Genomic DNA, 26,119 nt, shown 5'->3' on the forward strand with positions numbered 1-26,119 from the left:
TCTGCCCCTCCTCCAATTGGTGTGACGTGTCTACCACACCCACGGACCGCTGGGCCTTGCTGCTGGTCGGTCGCAGGTCTGCCTACCTTGCGGGTGCAGGTGGCGGCTCTGCTCTGCCCCTACTCCAAATGGGGTGACGTGTGTACCACGCCGGCAGGCCGCTGGGCCTGATCCACCGGTTGGTCGCAGGTCTACAGGCACGGGCGGCGGCTCTGCTCTGCCCCTCCTACCACGCCCGTGGACCACTGGGCCTGTTCTGCCTGTTCTGCCGCTGGGCCTGTTCCGGGCGCGGGCGGCAGCTCTGCTCTGCCCCTCTGGCTTGATGACAAAGTGAGAGAGACTCGGGTGTTTGTGACTCACTTTCTTTACCAGGAGACCAACTGTTTCTGTTGCCGCTGGTATCGCTGAAGTTCTCTCCTCTGCCGCTTTCTGATGACATCAGATCTCTGCCATGTTGGTATACCATGCGAAGGGCAGCATTTCGTTCCCTTTGCCGGGTGACCAAAGCAACGGGTGAGTCCTGACCGGCCCTCACAAGCCCCGTCTCAATCCTGTTGCCACTGCCTACGAAGGCTCGGTTGGTATTTACCTCCACAGTATTCAGCAGGACCCGGACCGAGAAGCAGTTTCCACGGGTTCTTTAGCCCTGGGCCAGAGCAGTTCCAGGAGCTGGAATTCGGCCGCTCCGGGCTCAGTGTATGTTCTGATAGGAGCAGGCTCCAAGAAGCAGTTTCCGCGGGTTCTTTAGCACTGAGCCTGAGTAATTTGTCTGCGAGATACAGGCGAATGGCAGCCTGAAATTACCTGTTCTATGGCTGAATGAGCTGCGATCAGTCGAAAACAGGGAGGGTGACCTCAGCTCTCTAAGATGGTGGCCGCTGGCTTCCTCTGTGGTCTGACCGGTGTGGAGAACCGATTGGACTGCTTCCTCCCCCGTCTCAAACCCAGAATTCAGCACTGAGCACGGTGATTGCACAGCTGGCAGAAGCCCACAGAAGCCCGCAGAATCCCAAGCTTTGTCCTTTAGTTGGAGTGTTTAGTCCATTTGATTTTTTTTCCCAATCCTAGTGTTTTATTTATAAAAAATGTTACCAAAAAATGCATTGAAGCGTTTCACCACACTCTGGTGTTATTTTTTTAAAAAGAAAGAATCAAAGAAAGAAATTACGCCTGGAGTGGAAGCACAAGCCTGTAATCTCAGCAACTCAGGGAGGCTGAAAATCAGAATTACAAATTCAAACAAGTCTCAAATTACCAAGGGCCTGAACAATCTATTTAGAGACTGACTCAAAAAATAAAATGGATTAAGGATATGACTCAGTGTTGTAAGTGCCTCTGGGTTCAATTCCAATATCCAAACAATGACAAGAAAAAAGTAAGTAAATTAATTTTAAAGACGCTCACAAAAAAAGTCTTGTCTTTATCAGAAACCACTCTTCATTTAAAAAAAATTTTTAATATCTCAAGTGTGCTCAGGATAGGTGAAACAACCTGTAAACCGAACAACATACTCTATTTCAAAATACAATTTAAAAATAAAGTTTAAAAAGGAGACATGATGTACCCTAGCAATAAAAACCCCATGAAGCCAGGCATGGTGGCCCACGCCTGTAATCCCAGTGGCTTGGGAGGTTGAGAAAGGAGGATCCCGAGTTCAAAGCCAGCCTCAGCCAAAGTGAGGCACTAAGCAACTCAGTGAGACCCTATCTCTAAATTTCTAAATAGAAATACAAAACAGGGCTGGAGATGTGGCTTAGTGGTTGACTACTCTTGAGTTCAATCCTGCTACTACACCCCTCAAAAAAAAAAAAACAAAAACAAAAAACCAAAGATCTTCTGAAAGCTTAAAGACAAACACATATATTCAACACAACCATCAACTATATGTTTTTAAAATTGCACACACATTGGGCTGGGGACGTGGCTCAAGCGGTAGCGTCCTCGCCTGGTATGCGCGCAGCGCTGGGTTCGATCCTCAGCACCACATACAAATAAAGATGTTGTGTCCGCCGAAAACTAAAAAATAAATATTAAAAAATTTTCTCTCTCTCTGTCTCTTAAAAAAAAAAAATTGCACACACACACACACACAAAAACCCCACGCCATCTTCTAAAAGCTTAAATAAGGGCTGGGGATGTGGCTCAAGCGGTAGCACGCTCGCCTGGCATGCATGCGGCCCGGGTTCGATCCTCAGCACCACATACAAACAAAGATGTTGTGTCTGCCGAAAAACTAAAAAAGAAATATTAAAAAAAAATTCTCTAAAAGCTTAAATAAAACCAACACTATCCAAAGTTGAGGAAAATATTGTAAAGTGTTAAAAAAAAATTTAAAAATCTATTCTTCGCCACTTATGAGTTAAATATTAATATGGCTGAATTTATATATCTCATCCACTTGTCCTTCCTGTTCCTTGTTTCTTTGTTGCTCATTTTTTTGCCTTTTTCTTCTAGGTAAATGAAATTTTTACAATTACATTTTATTTCCTCTATTGGTTCCTCAGGGGTTTTTTGTTTGTTTTTTTATTTCTTTTCCTTTTCTTATTGTTATTTGGGTAGATGACCCACAGCTGCCAATATACATCTTAAATGATCAAAGTCTACGTAAACTAGAAATTGTACCACTTTACACATAACATGTTCAAATCACATATATAACAATTTTACAACACTATAGATGGTCCCCAACTTATGATGGTTGGATTGAATGATTCTTTTTTTTTTTTAACTTTATAATGGTTAAAAAATGATACACATTCAGTAGAAGCAGTTCTTAAAATTTTCACTTTTTCCTCAGCTGGAAATATGCAGTATAATATCCTCTAGCTATGGTAGTGAGCCATAGCTCCCAGTCATCCTCATAATTGCTAAGCTATGATGTTTGGCAGGTTAAGTATATTAAATTCATGTAATTCATTAATTAAGTATATTAAATTCATTTTCAACTTTCAATTTATATTGGGTTCATCAGAACCTAACACCACTGCAAGTTGAGAAGCATCTGTGTAATTCCACCACCTAATCTTTTGTGCTACTGTCATCTTTCACTTTTACACACACTATAAATTCTACCTTACAGTGTTATTATTTTTGCTTTCACTCATAAGTTCTCTTTTAAGGAAATTATGAGTACAGACATAAGTTTTTGAATAATCTACTTATTTATAAAGTCTGGAGTTCTTTATTCCTTCCTGTTAGATTCATGCTCTCACTTGGTTTCATTTCCCTTCAGGTGAAAGAACATGCATTGGCATTTCTTATATAGAGTATTCTTTCCATAAATACTTTTCATTTTTATTTATCTAAAAATGTCCTTATTCAATCCTAGTTTTTAAAGGATGTTTTTCTTTGATCGGAGAATTTTATTTAGGCTGATAATCTTTAAAAGAAGTTTTATTTCCTTCAGATCACCAAAGTTTTGACAAAAACACAAATATCATAGTTTCCCTTTATCTACTGCTCTATTTTTTTTCTGGCTACTTTCATTTTGCTCTACATATTTTGTTTCCTGAAGCAAGATTAAGGTGTTTCTAATTTTGTTTTCTTTGTATTTATCCTACTTAGTTTGACTATGTTTCTAGGATCTGGAAATCAAAATTAAAATCAAATTAAGAAAAATACTTCAGCCAATGATGTTTCAAATATTCGTTTCTGTCTCACATTTGAACTTGTCCCACAGGTCACCAAGGCTCTGTTCATTTTTATAAAAACCATTCTCTTTCTGTTCTTTGAATTGAATAATTTCTAGTTGATCTGTTTCAAAGTTCACTGACTTTATTTTGACAGCTATAATTTGCCATTAAGACCATTCAGTAAACTTGTCTATATTAGTTCTCAATTTTTCATTTTTAATAGTTTTCCTTTCTATACTAAGATTTCCTATCTGCTCACCACTAACATAATATTTTCTTTTAATTCTCTGCAGTATGTTTTTAAGAGTGACTTTAAGTCTGAGGTGATTTCTACTGTAAGTTCTTTTCTTCATTGTGGGTCATGTGTTCTGTTTCTTTGTCAAGCAATTTTAAAAACTCAATATAAATTGCTGCAAAGGCATGCTATAACTGGTAAATTTATATGTTTTAAAAATTGCATACACATTGGGCTGGGGATGTGGCTCAAGCGGGTTCTGTAATCTTCTGAAAAGCAATGATTTTTATTCCAGTATCAAATTCAGTTAACAGTTGACTCCTTGAATGAACTTGTGTAGGCTTGGATTTATCCATAGCTAGGCAGATCTGTTGAAAGCTCAAGGTATTTCCCTGGCCGCTCTTGATTGGTAGAACTCATCCTGCAATTCTGTCTATCTTATAGACTTTCTAGGGGCTGTTTGGTTAGCCTGGATTAAACAAAGGCCTTATATTTGGTCATGGTCCTTATTCCTAAAACCTAGCCTTGCTGGTACTCTCCTAGATTTTAACAAGGACTTTTCCACTCTGGCTTGCTGAACCTCTAAATTCTCCAGAAGGTTTTTACCTCTACATTATAATTCTATTGTCACCACTTAGCAAGTACTCTCTGATAAGCCTTGAAAAATCTCACCTAGTGAGTGTGCAGCTCCATCTTCAGCTAAGAATTCATGGATATATGGCCCCCAACTTCTCTTCAGCATGGTGTTTGTACTTGAATTACCACCCTGATTCACACAGGGAATGTACAACTACAGAATACAGGAACCTCAGAAAGTTATCTGGCCAAAGAAATACCTAATTTTTAAATCCAAAGCTGGCGGGAGCTGCCACATAGGAACCGAGTGCCCCCTAGCTTTGAGCAATGAGAATGTGGAGATGTGGCAAGCCAGACATAGGCTGTGTACGTGTGAATTATGGGTATTGAGCACACAAAATGGACTTAATCAACGTTGCCCATTTTGTGGGCCATGTATGAGTCTTTTAGGATGCTCTGCCTATGATCCCCACACAGCACATGAGATGGGCATGGCTTCCTAGATGTCAGTCAATCTGCTGACAGCAAGACATCATGAAGCTAGACTCAACTCCCTGAAACCTGACCCCTTGCTTCATTTGAATGGCTCCACCCCAATAAAGGGTTTAGCAGGTGCTCCTCACTCTCTTTTTTGCCTGCCTTGCCTCCCTTGTGGCAGCTGTGGCTGAGGAGCTGTCACTGAATCTAAAGTAAAGGTACTTTCTATGTATTTTTATTTATTCCCCAAATTCATCTGGAGTGACCCTGATCCATCTAGTCCTGTGTCATGACAAATAGTGCCCAAACAGGGACTCCAGAGTGAATTTTAGAAATTTAATGGGTTTGGAATTTCTCCCCAGAAGTTAAGCATGCTTAGGAATTCAGAGTATCACGCGTGGATTTATAAAAGGGGGAAAATTAGAAGAAAGTCAGTGACCTTAAACTTACAATATTTGGATTTTTTTTTGTTCTTAGAAACAACAAGAATTTATTTTTTTGCAATTGTGGGGACAATACATAGACATAGAAAATTAGAAATTAGAAAATTGGAAGTACCACAGAAATTAAGATGATTGATAAAGGATATGTTGTTAAGTTTGATCCTCTCCCATGGGAAAAGTGCTTTGTGGATTTTTTGATTTTTGTGAATTTTTATAATTTGAAATATTAGGTAAAGATTTTTTTGGTTTATATGTTAGGAATCCATGCTTGGAGAGTGCGAAAACAAAGGCAAAGATTTTTATGGTGAGACTGATGCGGGAGATTTTTGTACTTCCAGAAAGGCAAATTTTGTTTTTCTGCTGTTTTGGGGTGATGCATGGCTTTGATTGCTGTCCCCTGTGGAGCCGCCAGATAATTCTGCCCCTTGGAAACCTTGGTTTAACTGGGCGCAAACTGCTTTAGGATTTAGCAGTGCCAGCATCTGCCCAGGGGCCCATTTTAAGTTAAAAGACTTTTTGAGATGCTTGCAGGAGAGGATGCACTGCAGGAGGAGGATACAGAGAAACAGTCTTTTGACTGAGAGAGTGCTACCTGCTTACCACGGAGCAGGAAGCAGAGAAAAGCTGGATAGCAGAGGCTTGCACAAACTTGGGTGGGGCCACCAGCCAACCCTGAATCCAGGGCTCTAGCAGGCAACCCCGGGAGCACCCATGGTGGCGCTGTCAGAGGGATTCCAAGCAAGGGGGAAAAAAAAAAAAAAAAAAAAACCAGACTGAGCAGATTCTGGATATCTGGGAAAGTGCACAGAGCCACTAGCATTTGTCCCAGATAATTCCAAGCTGCCACTGTTGGGGGTGTTGGGCACAAAGTCCAGACAGGGCCAGGCCACTGCCCAACAATGGCAGTCGCCCCTAGGGCTCTAGGCTTCCAAGTTCTTCTTCCTGATTAGGAGGAAGAGCCCGCTAAAAGGCGAAAGAAATTAAAGGCATAAAAATAGGAAAAGAAGAAGTTAAATTATCAATATTTGCAGAAGACATGATTCTATACCTAGAAGACCCAAAAAGGTCTACAAAGAAACTACTAGAACTAATAAATGAATTCATCAAAGTGGCAGGATATAAAATCAACACGCATAAATCAAAGGCATTCCTGTATATCAGCGACAAAACTTCTGAAATTGAAATGAGGAAAAACACCCCATTCACAATATCCTCAAAAAAAAAAATACTTGGGAATCAACCTAACAAAAGAGGTGAAAGATTTATACAATGAAAACTACAGAACCCTAAAGAGAGAAATAGAAGAAGACCTTAGAAGATGGAAAAATATACCCTGTTCATGGATAGGCAGAACTAACATCATCAAAATAGCGATATTACCAAAAGTTCTCTATAGGTTTAATGCAATGCCAATCAAAATCCCAACGGCATTTCTTGTAGAAATAGATAAAGCAATCATGAAATTCATATGGAAAAATAAAAGACCCAGAATAGCAAAAGCAACTCTAAGCAGGAAGTGTGAATCAGGCGGTATAGCGATACCAGACTTCAAACTATACTACAGAGCAATAGTAACAAAACCAGCATGGTACTGGTACCAAAACAGGCGGGTGGACCAATGGTACAGAATAGAGGACACAGAGACTAATCCACAAAGTTACAACTTTCTTATATTTGATAAAGGGGCTAAAAGCATGCAATGGAGGAAGGATAGCATCTTCAACAAATGGTGCTGGGAAAACTGGAAATCCATATGCAACAAAATGAAACTGAATCCCCTTCTCTCGCCATGCATAAAAGTTAACTCAAAATGGATCAAGGAGCTTGATATCAAATCAGAGACTCTGCGTCTGACAGAAGAAAAAGTTGGCTCTGATCTACATATTGTGGGGTCAGGCTCCAAATTTCTTAATAGGCACAAGAGTTAATAACAAGAATCAACAAGTGGGACTTACTTAAACTAAAAAGTTTTTTCTCAGCAAGAGAAACAATAAGAGAGGTAAATAGGGAGCCTACATCCTGGGAACAAATTTTTACTCCTCACATTTCAGATAGAGCCCTAATATCCAGAGTATACAAAGAACTCAAAAAATTAAACAATAAGAAAACAAATAACCCAATCAACAAATGGGTCAAGGACCTGAACAGACACTTCTCAGAGGAGAACATACAATCAATCAACAAGTACATGAAAAAATGCTCACCATCTCTAGCAGTCAGAGAAATGCAAATCAAAACCACCCTAAGATACCATCTCACTCTAGTAAGATTGGCAGCCATTATGAAGTCAAAAAACAACAAGTGCTGGCGAGGATGTGGGGAAAGGGGTACACTTGTACATTGCTGGTGGGGCTGCAAATTGGTGCGGCCAATTTGGAAAGCAGTAAGGAGATTCCTGGGAAAGCTGGGAATGGAACCACCATTTGACCCAGCTATTCCCCTTCTTGGACTATTCCCTAAAGACCTTAAAAGAGCGTACTATAGGGACACTGCTACAACAATGTTCATAGCAGTACAATTCACAATAGCTAGACTGTGGAACCAACCTAGTTGCCCTTCAATAGATGAATGGATTAAAAAAAAATGTGGCATTTATACACAATGGAGTACTACTATGCACTAAAAAATGACAAAATCATGGATTTTGCAGGGAAATGGATGGCACTAGAGCAGATTATCCTAAGTGAAGCTAGCCAATCCCTAAAAAAACAAATGCCAAATGTCATCTTTGATATAAGGAGAGCAACTAAGAACAGAATAGAGAGGAATAGCATGAGAAGAATGATCACCACTAAACAGGGACGAGAGGGGAGAGGGAAAGAGAGAGAGAAGGGAAATTGCATGGTAAAGGAAAGAGACCCTCATTTTTTGTTATACAAAATTACATATAAGAGGAAGTGAGGGGAAAGGGGGAAAAAAAACAAGAGAGAGAAATGAATTACAGTAGATTTGGTAGGGAGAGAAGATGGGAGGGGAGGAGAGGGGAGGGGAGGGAACGGGGGATAGTAGAGGATAGGAAAGGCAGCAGAATACAACATACACTAGTATGGCAGTAGGTAAAAAAGTGGATGTGTAACCGATGTGAATCTGCAATATGTATATAGGGTAAAAATGGGAGTTCATAATCCGCTTGAATCAAATGTATGAAATATGATATGTCAAGAACTTTGTAATGTTTTGAACAACTAATAATAATAATAAAAATAATAAAAAGGCGGGTCACTGGCCCAGGAGCCCAATAGGGAACTAACAGCAGGCACTTAGGACCAGCCAATTTTAACCATGGACATTTCCCTTAGGGGCTATATAAGTCCCTAGAACCACACTGCTGCTGCTGCAGATGCTTTCTCCTCTACTGTAGTCTGCCCTGAGTAAACCGAACTCTGGCGATCTAGTGTACTCCCTCACTTTCGTACTTCGAGTGGTTGGGGTTTTTCAGGGGGGATGCTAGCTGCTAGCTGAGAGGCACAGGGACTATAAGCCTGGCCATCACCCACCTCCCTCACTCCCAAGCAATAAGAGGGCACCTGCAAAATGGCCATTTACAGAGGCAGAGGGAGGCACTGCTATTACCGCTGGAACCTCCATAGCCCCAGAACAACTGGTGGCATGTCCATGTTACGCGCACTGCGTAACTGCAGCTTGTAGAGCCTAAAAGGGCGAAACGCTGGTGTGGCCATTCGGGTGCAAGCCCACCAATGATCGGTTTTGGTGGAGATGCTGACAGGGAAAGGACAAATTGCTGACTTGTGACCCCACCTTGGATAGCCCAGCATATAACACAGCGGATCCAGGAAAACTGGCAGGACACACACGATGCAGCTGCTCACATATCCTCTGCCCCATGCAAAGCCCGCCCCAAGAGTGCGAGCCTGAGCCCCATAAGGCCACTGCTTTTCCACTCTTGTTTCACCACCTTGATAACTGCCTGGAGCCTGGCGCAGGCTAGCCCAGTAATCCTAGAGAACGCGGGCCGCGCCCTCGACCTCCATGAACCCAGGGAGATGCCTGCACCATGCGGTGGCAGGGGATTTGGAGAGGAAAAGCGAACAGATGGCCAACATCGGGGATTCTCACCTGGAGGCTGGTTCCATGCTTCTACTCAGGGGTTCTCCAGCCACATGGCTTGGACAAAATGTTGTAAAAATCCCTCCTTCCACATTAGTCCTTTCACTATCTCTCAAAGGAGGCTTTTGGCCCTGCATCCCAATTACTAACCTGTACTTCCTGTTTCACACAAGCCTGCTACCTAAGAGGCTACAGAACCTGCATTTTACCTAAAGATGCCCACCTGTCAATATAAACAAACAATTTCTTTTTCAGGCAAAATATGGTTCAACAGGCACCTACATTACAGCCTTGAGCTTGACTTATTCTCAACGCTAAACAACCCATTTTTTTAAATAGCTCTATTATTAAGAAAAACTGCAGAGGTAATATAATAATTGTAAGAGATACATATGCTTGCTTATATTTTATTTTTGGAGGTTATGAGGATGCATTTTCTTCATCACAGGAACAAAAGCCAGAAACCTGAGACAAGTTTCTCACAATGTTCCCGTGATGACCAAAAAAAAAAAAAATACTTATTTTCATTTCTAACCATACGAATACGAAAAAAAAAAAAAATGTATACACTAGGATCTCATTTTAACTACATTAAGGTGTACCCATAGTTAAAATTAAGTAGGAATGGATCCAAATGTTTTAAGAACCATGTGATTTCATAAGGTTGACATAATCATAGCTATACGTTTATTCTTAGTGCATAATCTATAATCAGTAGTTCATAAAATAATTAACATGTATATTTGTTTAATTAATATGTATCTATTTGCTTCTAATCGTTTTCCTTCAACAGAAAACACATAATTTATATTTCTTATACATGCATTTATCTGATTTTCTGTCTTTTATACTTGAAAATATTTAAGAAAAATGTATTTTAGTATAAAAAAAGTTGCATTGAAGAGATAATACAACCATCAAGTAACTTCTAATTCTTTTATAAGATGATAAACAGATATGATTCTGTCAACAAAAATGTCTAAGGCCTTTAATTATATTTTCATTGTAACATTATCAAGGTACAATAATCTGTATAGATTCTAAGATTTACAGAAATTGTTCCAAAGTATAACCAAGAAAAATTCTAATAGGAGAAGAAAATACTTCTATATAGAGGAATCACACATTGGACGTCCTAAGAAGAAGAAAGAAATCATCTTTGGGTAAAACAAGATCTTTATATTTTAGATTTTAATGATAGAAGAACTTTCCTAAATAAGGAAATCCTTATATCATTATCTAGACAGATGATATAGAAGTTAAAACAGTTGAAAAACAGATTTATGTATAAATGGAATGTCTATAATAATTTGAACTGATTCATTCTAGTATATTTCAGACTTTCCCTGATTGTATTATATTAATATGAACCAAGATTTTGTCCATATGTTGATATGCTAAAGACCTATTAAAATGTTAAGTTTATTTCCATTAAGTAAAGGTCTTTATTTACCTACTGATTCCTAATGTTTAAGACAAGGATTAATTTTAGTGAATAAACAATAATTAAACAATAAATATTTTAAAATGCTGACAAATTCCAATTTTGATACTTCTCCTTGGAGACTAAATTTGATTGACTGAAAGATACCAGTAACAATTACTGTTAATTCTTATATATTACTTATGTTTTTGGACATTTGTGGGAATTGGGAGAGCAGTTTATTGGAACTGGAGCTCTCCAAATTAAAATCATACATTAGTTTTGGAAAATAAAAGCTGTAAACTTTCTTGGAAATTCATTTGTATTGTATAAATTCTCTGACTGGACCTATAATCCATGAAACATTATAAGACTTGTATATTGCTCCCTAAACTGGGAAGTAACCTTAATCATATTTTCTAAAAGACAATTAAGAGACACCTATTTAAAGGATAATATTCTGAGATACAGAGATATTTTGAGACCTTCTCTCAGAAAGAGATTGAGGGTTCTTTTAAAATTGTTAGGATGGATCAACTAGTCTATACACTAGGAAATTAAAGCAATCAATAAAAGATTTCTCATTTTCATATCTAGCCTCAACTACTATCATCAAAGAAGGCTTTAAAAAATTACCTGCTGGAAAGAAAGATTGAAGAACCTCTCAGACTTGATATAAACCAAAACAAATTCAGAGAGATTTTTTAAAAGATCCAAATTCATATAGTATAATATTTCAAAATTTATGCCAGATGTCTAACCTTATCTAGAGAAATATTATGCTATTACTTAACTAAACTTTAAAATACACAGCCATCTTGAGAACAGTTTTACAGGAGATTTATCTTAACCATGTCCCAGTAACACAGAATAGGTACAAGCCTGACAGTTTTTCTGGAGCATAGACAGTTTTCCAGGACAAACTGGTATCCAACAGGTAAACAAAATGCCTAAAAAAGTATTTTAGTAAGCCTTTAGAAAAATCCTAATATTTTCATAGAGAGACTCAAAAAGACAGTACAGCACCCTAAACTTATAGGGGGCCACCCATTTTCAAAGATGAGTTTATCATCCAGCTAGTCCTAGACATTCCAAGGATTTACAAAGATTAGCATAATTCTAGCCAAGTTTAGATGTTACATCATAGTTAAATGGAGCCCAAATGAAAAAAAAAAAAAAAAAAAAAAAAAAAAAAAAGCAAACATACAGACAGAAAGAGATTAAAATGCTAATCTTACCTCAAGAAAAATAAACTTCCAAGTTAAAAATTTTACTCCTAGGTTATAATCAGATTTTGAAAGCCTCTAAACATTAAAATAGGGCCTTACTTCAAACCCTTGTCAACAGTTTATCACTGAGAAAAATGACACCAAAAATAGTTATCCCTAAAATATTAAACAGATAGCTATAAATAAATCAGATCAACAGCTGATAGCTTATTTCAATAAAAATTTTGACCATGATAGACCTTTTCACCACTTTAATAATATGAGACAATATCAATAATATATACATTGATATTTTTAAAATTAGTAAAATCATGGATTACACATGGTTATTGGAGCTAATTTTTCTACCTTAAACAAAGTTATTAAGGATGCTTTCTTTATACACAAAGATTATTTTGACATAAACCCCTCAAAATGTCATTGATAGTTCAATGTCCTATAAATTTTAAATCAGATCACTGTTAACCCCTCAAAATGTCATTGATAGTTCAATGTCCTATAAATTTTAAATTAGATCACTGTTTTAAACCACACTGTTGACTTGTCTTTACCCATTAATATTTGAGATACTAACTCCCCCTACTTAGGTCAACACTGTTTGATAACAATGATGACAGTTTTTCATGGATTCATAGATAAAAGACTATTCATTTCTCTATTTTGTTCTTTATTAATGGCAAAACTCAAAACATCCTCTCTAGGCTTATTTAACATAAGTACTTCCTATTTTAGACAGATGTCTATAATTTTTTCATGCCCCTAGTAAAGACCACCACTCCTAATTTAAAAACTCTGTCTCTAACTTCATTCCAAATTAAGATTATTATTTAAGTTAATCTAAAGCTAATTTCAAAATATAAATTTTTATATATAACTTATTGTATTCTTCATTTTTGGTAATTCTGTTAAAGTCAAAATCAAGTCATCATACTTTAGTAAAGGCTAAGTTTCTATTTACCATGGTTCCTTTAAATAACTTCTGTCAAAATTCACGACCAACTAAAGATGGTAATTCTTTTCTTATTATTCAAATACTTGTACTATTATCTATAACTCAAACTGATGATGCTATCACTTATGCTAGGCCTTTAGTCAATTTCATTACAAAAAGAGGGAAAACAGGACCCCACAGGCACATAATAGATCTTACAAAATATTTTTAAAATTTTTCTTAATTGTGATACTGAGAGTCTTACTGCTGATGAATGTAATTTAGTAAGTTAAATCAAATATCAAAAGATAGAATTTAAACTGGTCATCATGGAAAGGTTGTCAACCCTGACACAGGAAGGTAAATCTCCCAGCTGCAGAGTTTACAGCCATGCAGCTTCACGAGCTTGTCAGGCAAGTAAAAAATTATGAACAAACTCCTATACTCCTATGGACCCATTTCTCAGGTACACCTCTAATGTGCCTTGCAGTGAGGACTGAAAAGTCCACCCATGAAACTAGATTAATTGTAATGACTATAACGGTCAGTTAGACCTGTATGTTGATCCTGTGGTAAACAGGATGTCTGGGAGTATCTTTTGAGAAAAAGACAGCATATGAGAAACCTAAACCAGCCAATTATGCTGGTCCTTAGAAATTAAGACTATGTATCTAGGCAATTGTCAAAACAGAAAGATTGTTGAAACAGAAATTTTCCTATACAGGCCAGTTATTTACATAAAATATCCACCAATGTATTACTGCCCTAATCATTCTACAATAGAAACTGACACCTTTTCTAAGAGGATAGATTGTACATATGTCTTGTCAGTACAACATAAGGTGTGTAGAAATAGCGGACATATTTTAGGCTGGTCTCCTAGAATTATATGAGGATGCCGTAACTCCTAGAAACCTTAATTCTCTGCGAGATGGCAGCCAAAATGATGTTTTGATCGTTGACTTCTACCTTCAGAATATTTACATTACTGACAGACCTAAAAGACTCCTTAAATGTGAGAATTGAGAAAAAGGATGATTACATATTCTGTAACCTATAAAAGGTACAACTTGCCTAATTTTATCTTTAGTTATAGTAGAGAAAAGGGACACTGATCCTTCATCAAGTTCCTTTGTCCTATTGCCAGCTAGCATGCTGAAGTTAACGTGCAAGCCTTAGAACAGGTGCATGCCTTTAACCAGACCCAGGAAAGCTCTTGATCTCATCATTCTTGAAGTGACAACTTTAAATATTATTCATTGTTTCTACAACTAAAACCTTTATGGCTATGTTTTAAAACTTACAACATATGGATTTTCTTAATAATTTGACTTAAATTACTTCCAAGTTCCTTCATAGACAGATAAGTGCTGATGAAAGGATTTCAACTAGTTAAAATGCTCTAGAAGCCACGTAATGAATAATGAGAATGAGCCCTCTCCTCTATAGTTTCTGGAAAGGCTTAAATACCACACCAAATAAAAATGTCTGTGTTACTATGGTCAAACACATGCTTTCCAATAAAATTGGGAAAAGATTAAGAATCTTCTGGTGAGTGTTTGGCAGAGTAATAATAATAACCTAGATCTTCCACAGTTAATTAAATGACCTTAATCCTAAATATGCTGAAATATTCTATATGGTATGTTATTGAAATGATATGTTTTCTACTAATTCCTTTTGTGTTTCAATAGTAGATCATGACAACCTCAGACCAAAAATCCAGAGACTGGAAGATATAATTCCCCAATTGCCTTTTCATACTAAGAAAGGGGTATATGTCAGGAGCTACCATATGGGAACCGAGCGCCCCTTAGCTTTGAGAGATGAGAGTGTGGAGATGTGGCAAGCCATGGGCTGTTTGTGTGTGAACTATGTGTATTGAACACACAAAGTGAACTCAATCAACAATGCCCATCTGTTTGGGTGGGCAACGTATGCATCTTTTCACACCCTCTGCCTATGATCCCCACCCAGCACGTGAAATGGGCATGGCCTTCTTAGATGTCAGTCAACCTGCTGACAGCAAGATATCACGAAGCTAGACACAACCCCCTGAAGCTAGACCTGACCCCTTGCCTCATTTAAATGGCTTTTCCCCAATAAAAGGGTTCAGCAGGTGCTCCTTGCTCTCTTTCTTGCCTGCCTTGCCCCCCCTTGTGGGAGCTATGGCTGAGGAATGGTCACTGAACACAAAGAAAAGGTACTTTCTGTGTCTGAAATTATTCTGCAAATTTACTTGGAGTGACCCTGGCTGGTTTAGTTGTGTGATGAGACAAAATAATTTTAAAATTTAGAAAAACCTTTTGATTTCTGAATGAGATGGAGGTCAGAGAAGAGCAGAAAGGATATGGAAGAAAGCTGGACAATAATAACTCTTCCTTCCCCTCGGGAGAAAAAGACAGATATCCTTAATTTTATTCCTGCACAGGTGAGGACTTTTGTGCACACAGACTGTATTAATAAAGAATTTTAAAAGTTTAAAAGAGAAAGGGATTTGGGAGGGGCATTTAATCTGAAAATTTTAGTTTCAGTTTTTGACTTGCTATGTAGAGATTACTCCAGCCATCTGAGGCTTTCTATATGAAATGGTGATTTGGAAGCATGACTTTTTCTTTTTAAATATGATTTATTTCATTTGAAGTTACATTTGACGCTGAATGGCTAAAATATGTAATCTTTTTAGGCTTAAGGGAAGAGAGACACAAAGGATATTTAGAGTTATATGTATTAATTCAAATTTAGGGTAAGCAACTAAAAAGATTTATGGAAAACATTGAGTTGTAATGTTTTTATTGTGTAGGAAGCTGAGCATCATGGTCAAAATTTAGAGGCAAGAAGTAATAAAGAATTCCAATAAATGTATTTAAGAAACCACATCTACCACCACACTGTTAACAACTCAGAGCCCCAAAGGAACTATTAGCTCTCTTGACATAAAGATGTTAGGAGCAGTCTGGAGCACAGATTCAATAAAGTTGAGTAGGCAAGATAGCTGGACGTTAAGGGTGGAAAGTTCACCAAAGCTAGGGAAGAAGACTCAAGGCACAGATTACAGATCTAAACTATGCTTTATGATTTCAACTTGCACCAATCCTGCCAGTGCTTTCTGTTTATAGCAATTCTGTAGGGCACATCCCCCCCCCCCACTACAGCCAATTCAAGGGTAGGAAACTTTTATTTTTATGTGGATTTGCTATAGCATATTTAAACCTCAGTATTTTAGTCCACTGTGACAAATGCTTCCAATCCCAATAAAAGTTCTTTACCATATGTCTAATGACAAAAAGGGGGGTGCTTCTGGCAGAAGCATAAATACATATGGCTTTGCAAAAAGTACGCACATCATTATGTAACTTAGAATGCATTTCAATTTTGGATTTCCTCCCAAATTGTCACTCTTGTATAATTTGCATGACTATTTATAATGTTGTGCTAGAACATTATGTCGTCATACATCCCCAAATGGGATTTTTAAAAAATGTCAGCAACCTTACAAACATTTTTAAAATGAAATACTATAGGTTATCAGGGGAAAATAATTTAAAATACAGTTTCTTTTTAATTATTTAAAGCATAATGTATTGATCACCTATCATATCCCCAAATAGCCTGACCATCTTCTTGCTCATAGTTTCAGAGGTCTCAGTCCATTGACAGCCAACTCCATAGCCAGGGACTGAGATGAGGCAGAACATCACAGGGGAAGAGTGTGGGGAGGAAAGCAGCCCAGGACATGGTAACAAGGAAGCAAAGAGAGTTCTGCTCACCTGGGACAAAAATATAAATCCCAAAGGCATGCTCCAAGTGACCCACCTCCTCGCCTAGTTATCACCAGTTAATCCATTCAGGTGGATTAATGAGCTGATTATGAGAAGATTCTCATAGCCCAAATATTTCACCTCTGAACTTTCTTGCATTGTCTCACACATGAGCTTTTGGGGGACACCTGATATCTAAACCCTAACAGTAAGATGATGCTATAGTTTGAATGTTCTCCAAAGGCCCATGTGTTGAAGGCTTAATCCCTGGCTCAGCCTACTGGAGGCAATGGAAACTTGAGGTAGGGCATAATGGGAGGTTTTAAGTCACTGGGAGTGGGCATTCAAAGGGGACAGTGGGATCCTAATCTCTTCCTTTTTTTTCTCTTTCATTCCTGGCCATGAGGAGAATAGCTCTACTTTCCTACATGCTCCGTGTCATGATGTGCTGCCTCACTTCAGGTCTAAAAGTAAAGGGGCCAACTGACGATGGACTAATACCTGTAAATACTATAAGCCAAAATAAATTTTCCTCTTTGTAAAGTTTATTTATTTATCTCAGGCATATGTTACAGTCACAGAAAGTTGACTAACACAAGTATAGACAAGTAATTAATATATAATTGTCAATAACTTTCTTTCCCAATGGTTGGCACACGTGTTTGAAATTAGAATGTAATTTAAAAATGTAAATTAAAGATAACATAAATTACACACTGAATCATGTCTGCCAGAGTACCTTTTCTTTAGGGAAATCTGGTCATACACATGGTAGTCCATCAAGAATCACCTCAGACATAAAATCATTCCTTATTGTTTTTGGTCAACAATTACCATTTTCTTGTGCGTAGGAAAAATTGGGTGAATATTTCAGGTTGCAAACATTAGCCCCTTATAATAACACTGTTGTCTAGTATGATGCTCAGCTTCCTGAAATTGATTCATTGTAAGATATGTTGCTTCATTGTTGTTTTATTTTTATTTTATTTTTTGAGGGGGTGGTACCGGGGATTGAACTCAGGCACTCAACACTGAGCCATATCCCCAGGCCTATTTTGTATTTTTATTTAGAGACAGAGTCTCACTGAGTTGCTTAGTGCCTTGCTTTTTGGCTGAGGCTGGCTTAGAACTTGCCACTGTGCTGGCTTCTTTGTTATTTTTATTGAGTTAGTTGCCTTAACCTCTTCCCTGGATGCCCTCTCAGGGACTTTCTCCTTTTTTTTTTTTTGTTTTTAAATGTATTTATTTTGTAGTTGTAGGTGAACACAATACCTTTATTTTTTATTTTTATGTGATGCTGAGGATTGAACCCAGTGCTTCACACTTGCCAGGCGAACGCTCTATCACTGAGCTCCAGCCCCAGCCCCAGCCCCAGCCCTCCTCTTTTTTAAACAAACAAACAAACAAACATGAAGATTTGTTGTTCATATTTATTTTCTCTTTTGTCCTCTTAGAAGTGCAGGCATTGTAAAATGCTTTGCCATGATTTTAAAATGTCAGCAGTTTTCATCTATTAGTGTAGAAACAGAAATTTTTTTGTGCAACCCATGTAGCAATGCCACAGGCTTGGAAACCAGGAAAAAGTGCAATCTATGATTTTAAAACTGCTGTTACAGAAGAGTTTACATTGTTTGTTGACTTGGTTTTGATGGGGAGGTGGTGCAGACGGTTAGCAGAGAGCAAACTAGTATTTAATGCTTATTGTGGAAAATGTAACCCTAAAATGCATAACATTTTAAGTGCTACCTATGCAAATAAGTAAGTTAAAAAAATCATTAGCCAAGCAAAGGGAACATTTAGGAATACGAAGAAAGAACCTACAGAATGGGTGGAAAATTTTGCTAACTACTCATCTAAGAGAGGATTTATATCTAGAATGTATAAAATGCTCAAAAAACTTACACCAAAAAATTAAATAATACAGTTAATTAAAGGACAAATGAACTAAACAGACACTTCTCAAAAGAAGAAATACAAATGGTCAACAAATACATGAAAAAATGTTCATCATTAGCAATTAGGGAAATGCAAATCAAATTACACTGAGATTTCATCTCACTCCAGTCAGAATGGCAGTCAAGAATACAAATAATAATAAATGCTGGAGAAGATGTGGAGGAAAAGGAACACTTTTTCACTGTTAGTAAGATTATAAATTAGGATGACCACTATCGACATCAGTATGGAGGCTCCTCAAAGACAAGGCATGGAACCACCATATGACCCAGCTATACCACTTTTCAGGTTTTATCCTGAAGAAATAAAGTCATCTTATTGGTAACACATGTATAACCCATGTTTCTAACAACACAATTCACAACAGTCAAACTGTGGAACCAGCCTGGATATCCATCTATGGATAAATGGATAAAGAAATTGTGGTACATATATACAACAGAATTTTATTCAACCATAAAGAAAAGTAAAATTATGTTATTTGCAGGAAAATGGATGGAAATAGAGATCATTATGTTAAGTAAAATTAGTCAAACTCAAAGGGTGAAGGATCATTTTTTCTCTCATATGCAGAAGCTAGAGAGGAAAAAGAAAAATAAAGGTGGGGTGGATCCCCTGAAAATATCAAAGGGAAATCATGAGAAAAAAGGGACCAAGTGAGGTAGGGAGGAAAGGGGGAAATGCTACAGAGTGATACTGACGGAATTACATTGTCATACTGTGTACAAATATGTCATTATACAACAAATCCTGTCATTATGTACAACTATAATGCACAATAAGAAAACGTGGGAAAAAACTAGAGGGAGAGAGAGAAAACCGGTCTTCTGGACATGTCTATAGGATCAGTTCAGGAGATTCTAATGTTTTACATTTTCACCCATGTGTCGAGATTATCTTTTAAGTAACTATTTTTGAATTTTTAAGCTCCCAATCAACACAGTGATTAATTTATTCCTATCAATTCATTTCATTGTTTGCTTTAAAGAGTATTAAATGCAGGCTCACAGGCAGAGAGTGAACAAGAGAGGCAGCACATGTACATGTGGTAAATGAACACAATGGCTCAGGGTAGAGACAGCTACCAGTAGTCTGGATACAGGATGCTACTTACTGGACAACTCTGCATTCTCAAAGAACCTAAAATACCCTTCCATCCCTTTCCTGAACAAACTGGCTCCCAAGGGGGGGGGAATTCTTAGCTTGATAAAAATTTTATCAAAAATCAGAATTGTCTTTTCATCTTTACTCTTCATGCCCATATAGGGTAGGACTGAAGGAGTTTGAATGCTAAGGCAATGGAAAATGAACCAGCTCATCCACAATTTTTTAACAGTGAACCCCATGACCTCAATTGGTACTTAAAACTTATTACAGCTGTTATTTTATTATTTTTCTCTCACTCTCTTTTACCCTTTCTTTCTTAAGGGAAAAGAGCTACTAGAAAAGTAGAATAAAAAATAATGGCTAACAAAACCACAACACAAGGAAAAGAAGAACCATGGTGCAATCTGCCAATATAAATGTTCCTTCTCTTCAGGGATGGCTAACAAACTCAAATGTTTCTAATGAACCACTGGCAAACTACCAAGTGCACAGTCTTACCTCTCTCCAAACTCATAACCACCATTTATCTGTAACAGACACGTGAAAATGACAATCTTAAATGCTAGGTATGGGAAAGAACTTAGGCCATTTCCTTTGGTTTGATGAGGTCAGGATTATTCCAGAAAACTAGAGTATTCTAGTGCTTTGCTGAAGAATTCCCTACAGAAATGTGCCAACTATCTTTTATAAATTAATTTTTTAAAATTTATATACGACAGCAGAATGCATTACAATTCATATTACACATACACGGTACAATTTTCACTGGTTTTATACAAAGTATATTCACTGGTTGAATACAAAGTAAATTCACACCAATGCCAAGTGTCTTTTCCTCAGGGAAGCCTATTTCTTATTCTAGATCCAGAGTCATACATATGCATTTATCAGGCTCTTTGCATGTTGCATTTTCTTCATATTTCTTCTACTTATCAATTTCTCTACTTACACTGAGCAAGTTCTTTTGCTTTTGATAATTAAATAATTCAAATGAAATAACTTAAACCTTTAAAAATACAATGAGTCCTACATTGACTATAGAGTGAAGAATCTGTTGTTGTCAATAGCCACAGGAAGGATGTTGCCTTTCTCCTCTTAAACTCTACTTAAATAATTTTGTTTTCATATAAATCATCAGTAAGAAAAAACTTACAGTAAAAGCATAGTTATAAGTGCTTTCTGTTCTTAAGTCTTTATATTACTAATTTATTGTTTAATTTATAAGAAAACTTTTATGAAGTAGGAACTATTATTGCTGTTTTAAAATGAGAAGACTAATGAGTGCAGACAGGTTAAATAGCTTGCTGAGGCCATGGAGCTAATAAGTGGCAGAGACAGAACTCAGATTCAGGTTCTTTTATTGTAGGAAGTATGCTTTCTCTTTCCACTCCCTACCCCAGAACTGGGAATTACACTGGGGTGTTCTACCACTGGGCTACATCCCCACCCCTTTTTAATTTTGAAATAGGGTCTCACTAAATTGCTGAAGCTGGCTTTGAACCTGAGGTCCTCCTGCCTCGGTTTCCTTAAGTTGCTGGGATTATAGGCATGTACCACCACACCTGGCTTGGAACTCTGCTTTTCTTAGTATCAAAAGTACTCAGACACATACAATCATGCTCTCTGCAGGGTAAAACCCTCCTTACAAACTGACAACAGAACATATTCTGAACAAATTTTTGGAAACTGAGGCACCTTTAGCCCAGGCCAGATAATTAGAATTTGCTCAAAATATAGACAGCAGGAGTTCAGAACATAGAAGAGAAAAGACTATTTCCTCAGTCAGCTACACAGTGAAAAGGAATTGAAAATTTACTGTATTTCGAACCCATGATACGTCATTTATGGTGCTTTTAGTATAATTACACTTAGATTTAACTGTGGAGTTTTTAGTAGAGGCTCTATGAATCATTACTTTATATTGAAAGCTAAACTTTAAAAATATATTTGTTTTCAAAAGAGTATAGGAATTTTTCAAATTACTGTTCTATATGGAAAGAAGAGAATAAATGATGCTCCCTACCCCTGGTAGAACCACATGTCTATAAGGCAGTACAAATAGAAACTGGGTAAGAGCTAACACTTTCTCAACAAATTAATTAGGCCTAAAGTACTGATGTAATTTATTAAATGGAAGTTAGTGGACAAACATCTTAATAAAATTTGAAAGTAAACGGCAACAAGGTAAAATTAAAGTCTTTTAAAAACTTAAAAAAATGTTACAATCTGCGTGACACAAAACTTGTGAAAAATCTGCCTAAGAACATCAAGATGCCACATTAAGGCACCTTGAGCAACTGAAGAAGGTGAGTCAAGAAAATAATCAGTCCTCAGATCCAGGTTTTAACACTGTATTTCTAGAACTTTTATTTAATGTTTATTTTTAAAAATTTTTATATTGTTTATCATTCCTCTATATCCTTCCATTATCCTATGGCTTATTGTATGAGTATAACATACAACATAATACCAATAACATTCTGCCAATCATAGTATTTATTTTCTAGAAATAAAACCTCGGATAGCAAGGAATAAAGTTTGGTACTGTGATAGAAAAATAAATCACATACAATTCTCTTTTTACTCGAGATTCTTAAAATTCTTTCATATCATCTCAAAGTTCTGATGATAAAGGGAAATATACTTCTACTTGTATAAAAGTAGCTATTTAAACTGAGGGTAAAAGACCTGACAAGCCATATGTTGGTGCTTAGAGAAAACAGAACAATATATTGCTGCTTTTAATAAGGCCTGTTTCTCCATAGGAATATCACAAATGATACCGTGTTTTCCCCAACATTATCTCCATCCTGACTCCATTTTCTTAAAAGCATAGAGATCTGATTCAATTTTTTTCTCACCTCTGTTTCTTAAGATGTTCTAGAATGGTTCCCAGACATACTCACATCTAATGATTTCACTCTCTACTGCCAAATAATTATCTCTACTACTTTACCTCCAAAATGTTAAGCTTTGAATTTTGCCTACAGTGACAAAACTCTTATCTAAAACCTCTTTCACTAACTTGTTCCTAACAAGTATACTTGTAATAATTTTTCTCACAGTGATACTCAGAACCATAATCTCTACTGTCCTAGGACATCTGTCTATTTCTGGCTTCACTTACTCATTTGTTCCAAAAGCATATCATCTGTAACACTCTTCTCTCAACCTTGCACTATGCCATTCCAACCTGAAATCACAGGTAACAGCTTAACACTCACTTCCTCAACCCTTGAGTTGCTATCACTGTATCACAGTAGTCATGTCTCATGAAAACTCAAAAGCTATTTACTATGGCAAGATCCTTGTCTATTATATAGGTGTTCAAAATTTATTGATAATTCAAAGTAGCAGAAAAGAAGAGGTGATGACAGATTAAATGAGTCAGGTTGAAAAACATGTATTTATTTTAGCCAGAGAGGAAGAAATAAAATACAAAGAAGGAAATAAAAGAATGTGAACATAGGTGCTGGGGTTGTGGCTCAGAGATATAGTGCTCGCCTAGCATGCGTGAGGCACTGGGTTTGATCCTTGGCACCACATAAAAATAAAATAAAGATACTGTGTCCATCTATAACTAAAAAATAAACATTAAAAAAATAAAGTGAACATAAATGTGAGAGAATACAAATAAAGGAATATTGCAGAGGAGCAACCAGTGCTTAAAATTTCTTACAAAGATAAGCAGCCGGCCTTATAAAGGAAAAAGAACACCTCCTCAAAGACAGACAACAACAAAAACACAGACAACTGGTAACTAAGAGATCTCATGTTAGACTTGGTTTTATTAAAATGGGAATAGGTCTTTAGGTAAGGATGGTAAATGGTTATCAATGGTAAATGGCATTTATTGGATTATTATTGGACATTTAATAGAGAGATGTGTTCTAAACAGAAGGTCACGGAGGAGAAAAAGAAGCATCTATTATGTAGTAGAAGATGTATATATACTTCACAACAATGACAGTCTCAGGAATCCACAGATGTGGAGCAAATAGGAAAATGAGGTACAGCAAACTTTTGCTAAAAGTGACCATTTTGTAAAATACTGGCTTCCAGTGTAGCAAAATGTTAACTGTTGAATCTGAAGGACAGGTAAATGGAGGTTCATTAGACTACTCTATTTTTTCTATACTTTTCAAAATGTTTATAGTAAGTATTAAAAAAAAATTGCCAAGTACTGTTTTTTTTTAAGAGAAAGAGAGAGAAAGAGAGAGAGAGAGAGAGAGAGAGAGAGAGAATTTTTTAATATTTATTTTTTAGTTTTCGGCGGACACAACATCTTTGTTTGTATGTGGTGCTGAGGATCGAACCCGGGCCACACGCATGCCAGGCGAGCGCGCTACCGCTTGAGCCACATCCCCAGCCCCCAAGTACTGGTATTGATGGTGGTGGCAGAGTGCTTGCCTAGCATATACAAGGGCCTGCTTTTGAATCTATGAAAAAAAGAAAATTCTAGTAGTAGTCATATGATCTCAGAACCAATAACCCTCTTCCCTAATTATCTGACCAATTTACATAAACTTTCCCATGATTTTAGGAATTTCAGAGAGGTAATTAGATGCAGAAACATATACATGAGAATACTCTAAAATTCACTGAAAAAGTGCCTCAAAATAATTCTGTTTGAAAAGGATTTGTGCCACATGTCACCAAATTTGTTATATAGTGAGAATGCAAGCTAGCATAATGATTAGGCTAAGTGTAGGGGTAATAAAGATACAATATGAAAGTTAGAAAGAAAAGCATTTCTACTAAGCATGTGCTTAATTAAAGAACAAGGTTATAAACACTTACTTCATCTCTAGAACTTCCTCTAAGTGTTTCCTTCTCTCTGCCCGAAGATTGGTCAAATGAGTTTCCTTTTCTGCCAGAGACTGCTGAGTGGAAGACAGCTTTGCTTTCATGGACTCTAGTTCCTGCTTTACTTTCTCCATGGCCATCAATAGCTCCTCCACCTATGACAAAAATGGAAAGGAGAAAAAGAGAACATTTTGATTATTCAAAAGTCAGCGAAGCTGCAACATAGGCAACTACTGGGCCCATAAAATTGAGGGCACATAAGAATACACAAAAATTTTTCTACTCTTTCTGGATCAGACCTATATATCAAGATATAGTCAATAATGACTTCCTGATTCTATAATTCTTTTTAATTTAGATCAGAAATAACTTATTTTTTTCTGGTATGTACATATATAATTTTCTTTTTGAAAGTGCATATGTAAGTCATCAGTTCAAAAAATCACACTTTGGGCTGGGGTTGTGGCTCTGTGGCAGAGCACTTGCCTTGTCCATATGAGGCACTGGATTCAATCTTCAGCACCATATGAAAATAAATTTTTAAAAAAAGATATTATATTCATGTATAAAAGATATTATGTTCTTGTATAACTAAAAAAATGCTAAAAAACAAAAGAAGTAACACTTTACTATAGAAAATCCCTAAATGAATGTTGTTTGAAAATGGTCCAGAAATTTCCATGGAAATAAAACATAAAAATACAAAGAAAAAAATCATAATAAATATTGATAGGAGAATTTTAGGAAACAAAGGACATAAACTTAAAAAGATTCAGCATACACATAGTTTTATATATATATAAATTTATATATATATAAAGTTTTATATATATATAAATTTATATATATATAGTTTTATATATATATATTATATGTATATATATAAAAAACTATATAGTTTTTATACACCTAAAGTATCATTTTTATTGTTTACACAATTAAGAATTTTTTTTTAAAAATAGCAGCCTATTGTCCCCCCAGCACTAATTAAAAAAAAAAAAAAAGAAGATCTATAATCAAACATGGCTGGAAGTACAAACCATATATCAATAGTAACTCTAAACGTTAATGGCTTAAACTCTCCAATAAAGTGACATAGGATGGTAACATGGATTAAAAAAACAAATCCAACAATATGCTGCCTCCAGGAGACACATCTGATTGGAAAAGACATACACAGGCTGAAGGTGAAAGGTTGGGAAAAATATACCATGCACACGGTCCTCATAAGCAAGCAAGGGTGGCCATCCTCATATCGAATAAAATCGACTTCAAGACTAAGTTAATCCAAAGGGATAAGGAAGGACATTATATACTGTTAAAAGGAACCATTCACCAACAAGATATAACAATTATCAATATTTATGCACCAAATAATGGTGCTGCGACCTTCATAAAACAAATTCTCCTCAAGTTCAAGAATCAAATAGACCACAACACAATAATTATGGGTGACTTCAACACACCTCTCTCAC

The 26,119-nt window shown here is 36.6% G+C and overlaps 1 protein-coding gene across 20 annotated transcripts in view; it reads right to left on the reverse strand.

The window, feature by feature from the left end:
- Erc1 (ELKS/RAB6-interacting/CAST family member 1) overlaps positions 1 to 26,119 on the reverse strand; it is a 1,605,700-nt gene that overhangs the window by 212,280 nt on the left and 1,367,301 nt on the right. For all 20 annotated transcript variants that reach the window (XM_048787497.1, XM_048787503.1, XM_048787498.1 and 17 more), the window contains one exon: positions 24,639 to 24,799. In XM_048787497.1, the coding sequence (XP_048643454.1) occupies positions 24,639 to 24,799 (161 nt within the window). The remainder of the gene's footprint in view (positions 1 to 24,638; positions 24,800 to 26,119) is intronic.

Source organism: Marmota marmota, unplaced genomic scaffold (assembly GCF_001458135.2).
Source record: "Marmota marmota marmota unplaced genomic scaffold, marMar, whole genome shotgun sequence".
NCBI lineage: Eukaryota > Metazoa > Chordata > Mammalia > Rodentia > Sciuridae > Marmota > Marmota marmota.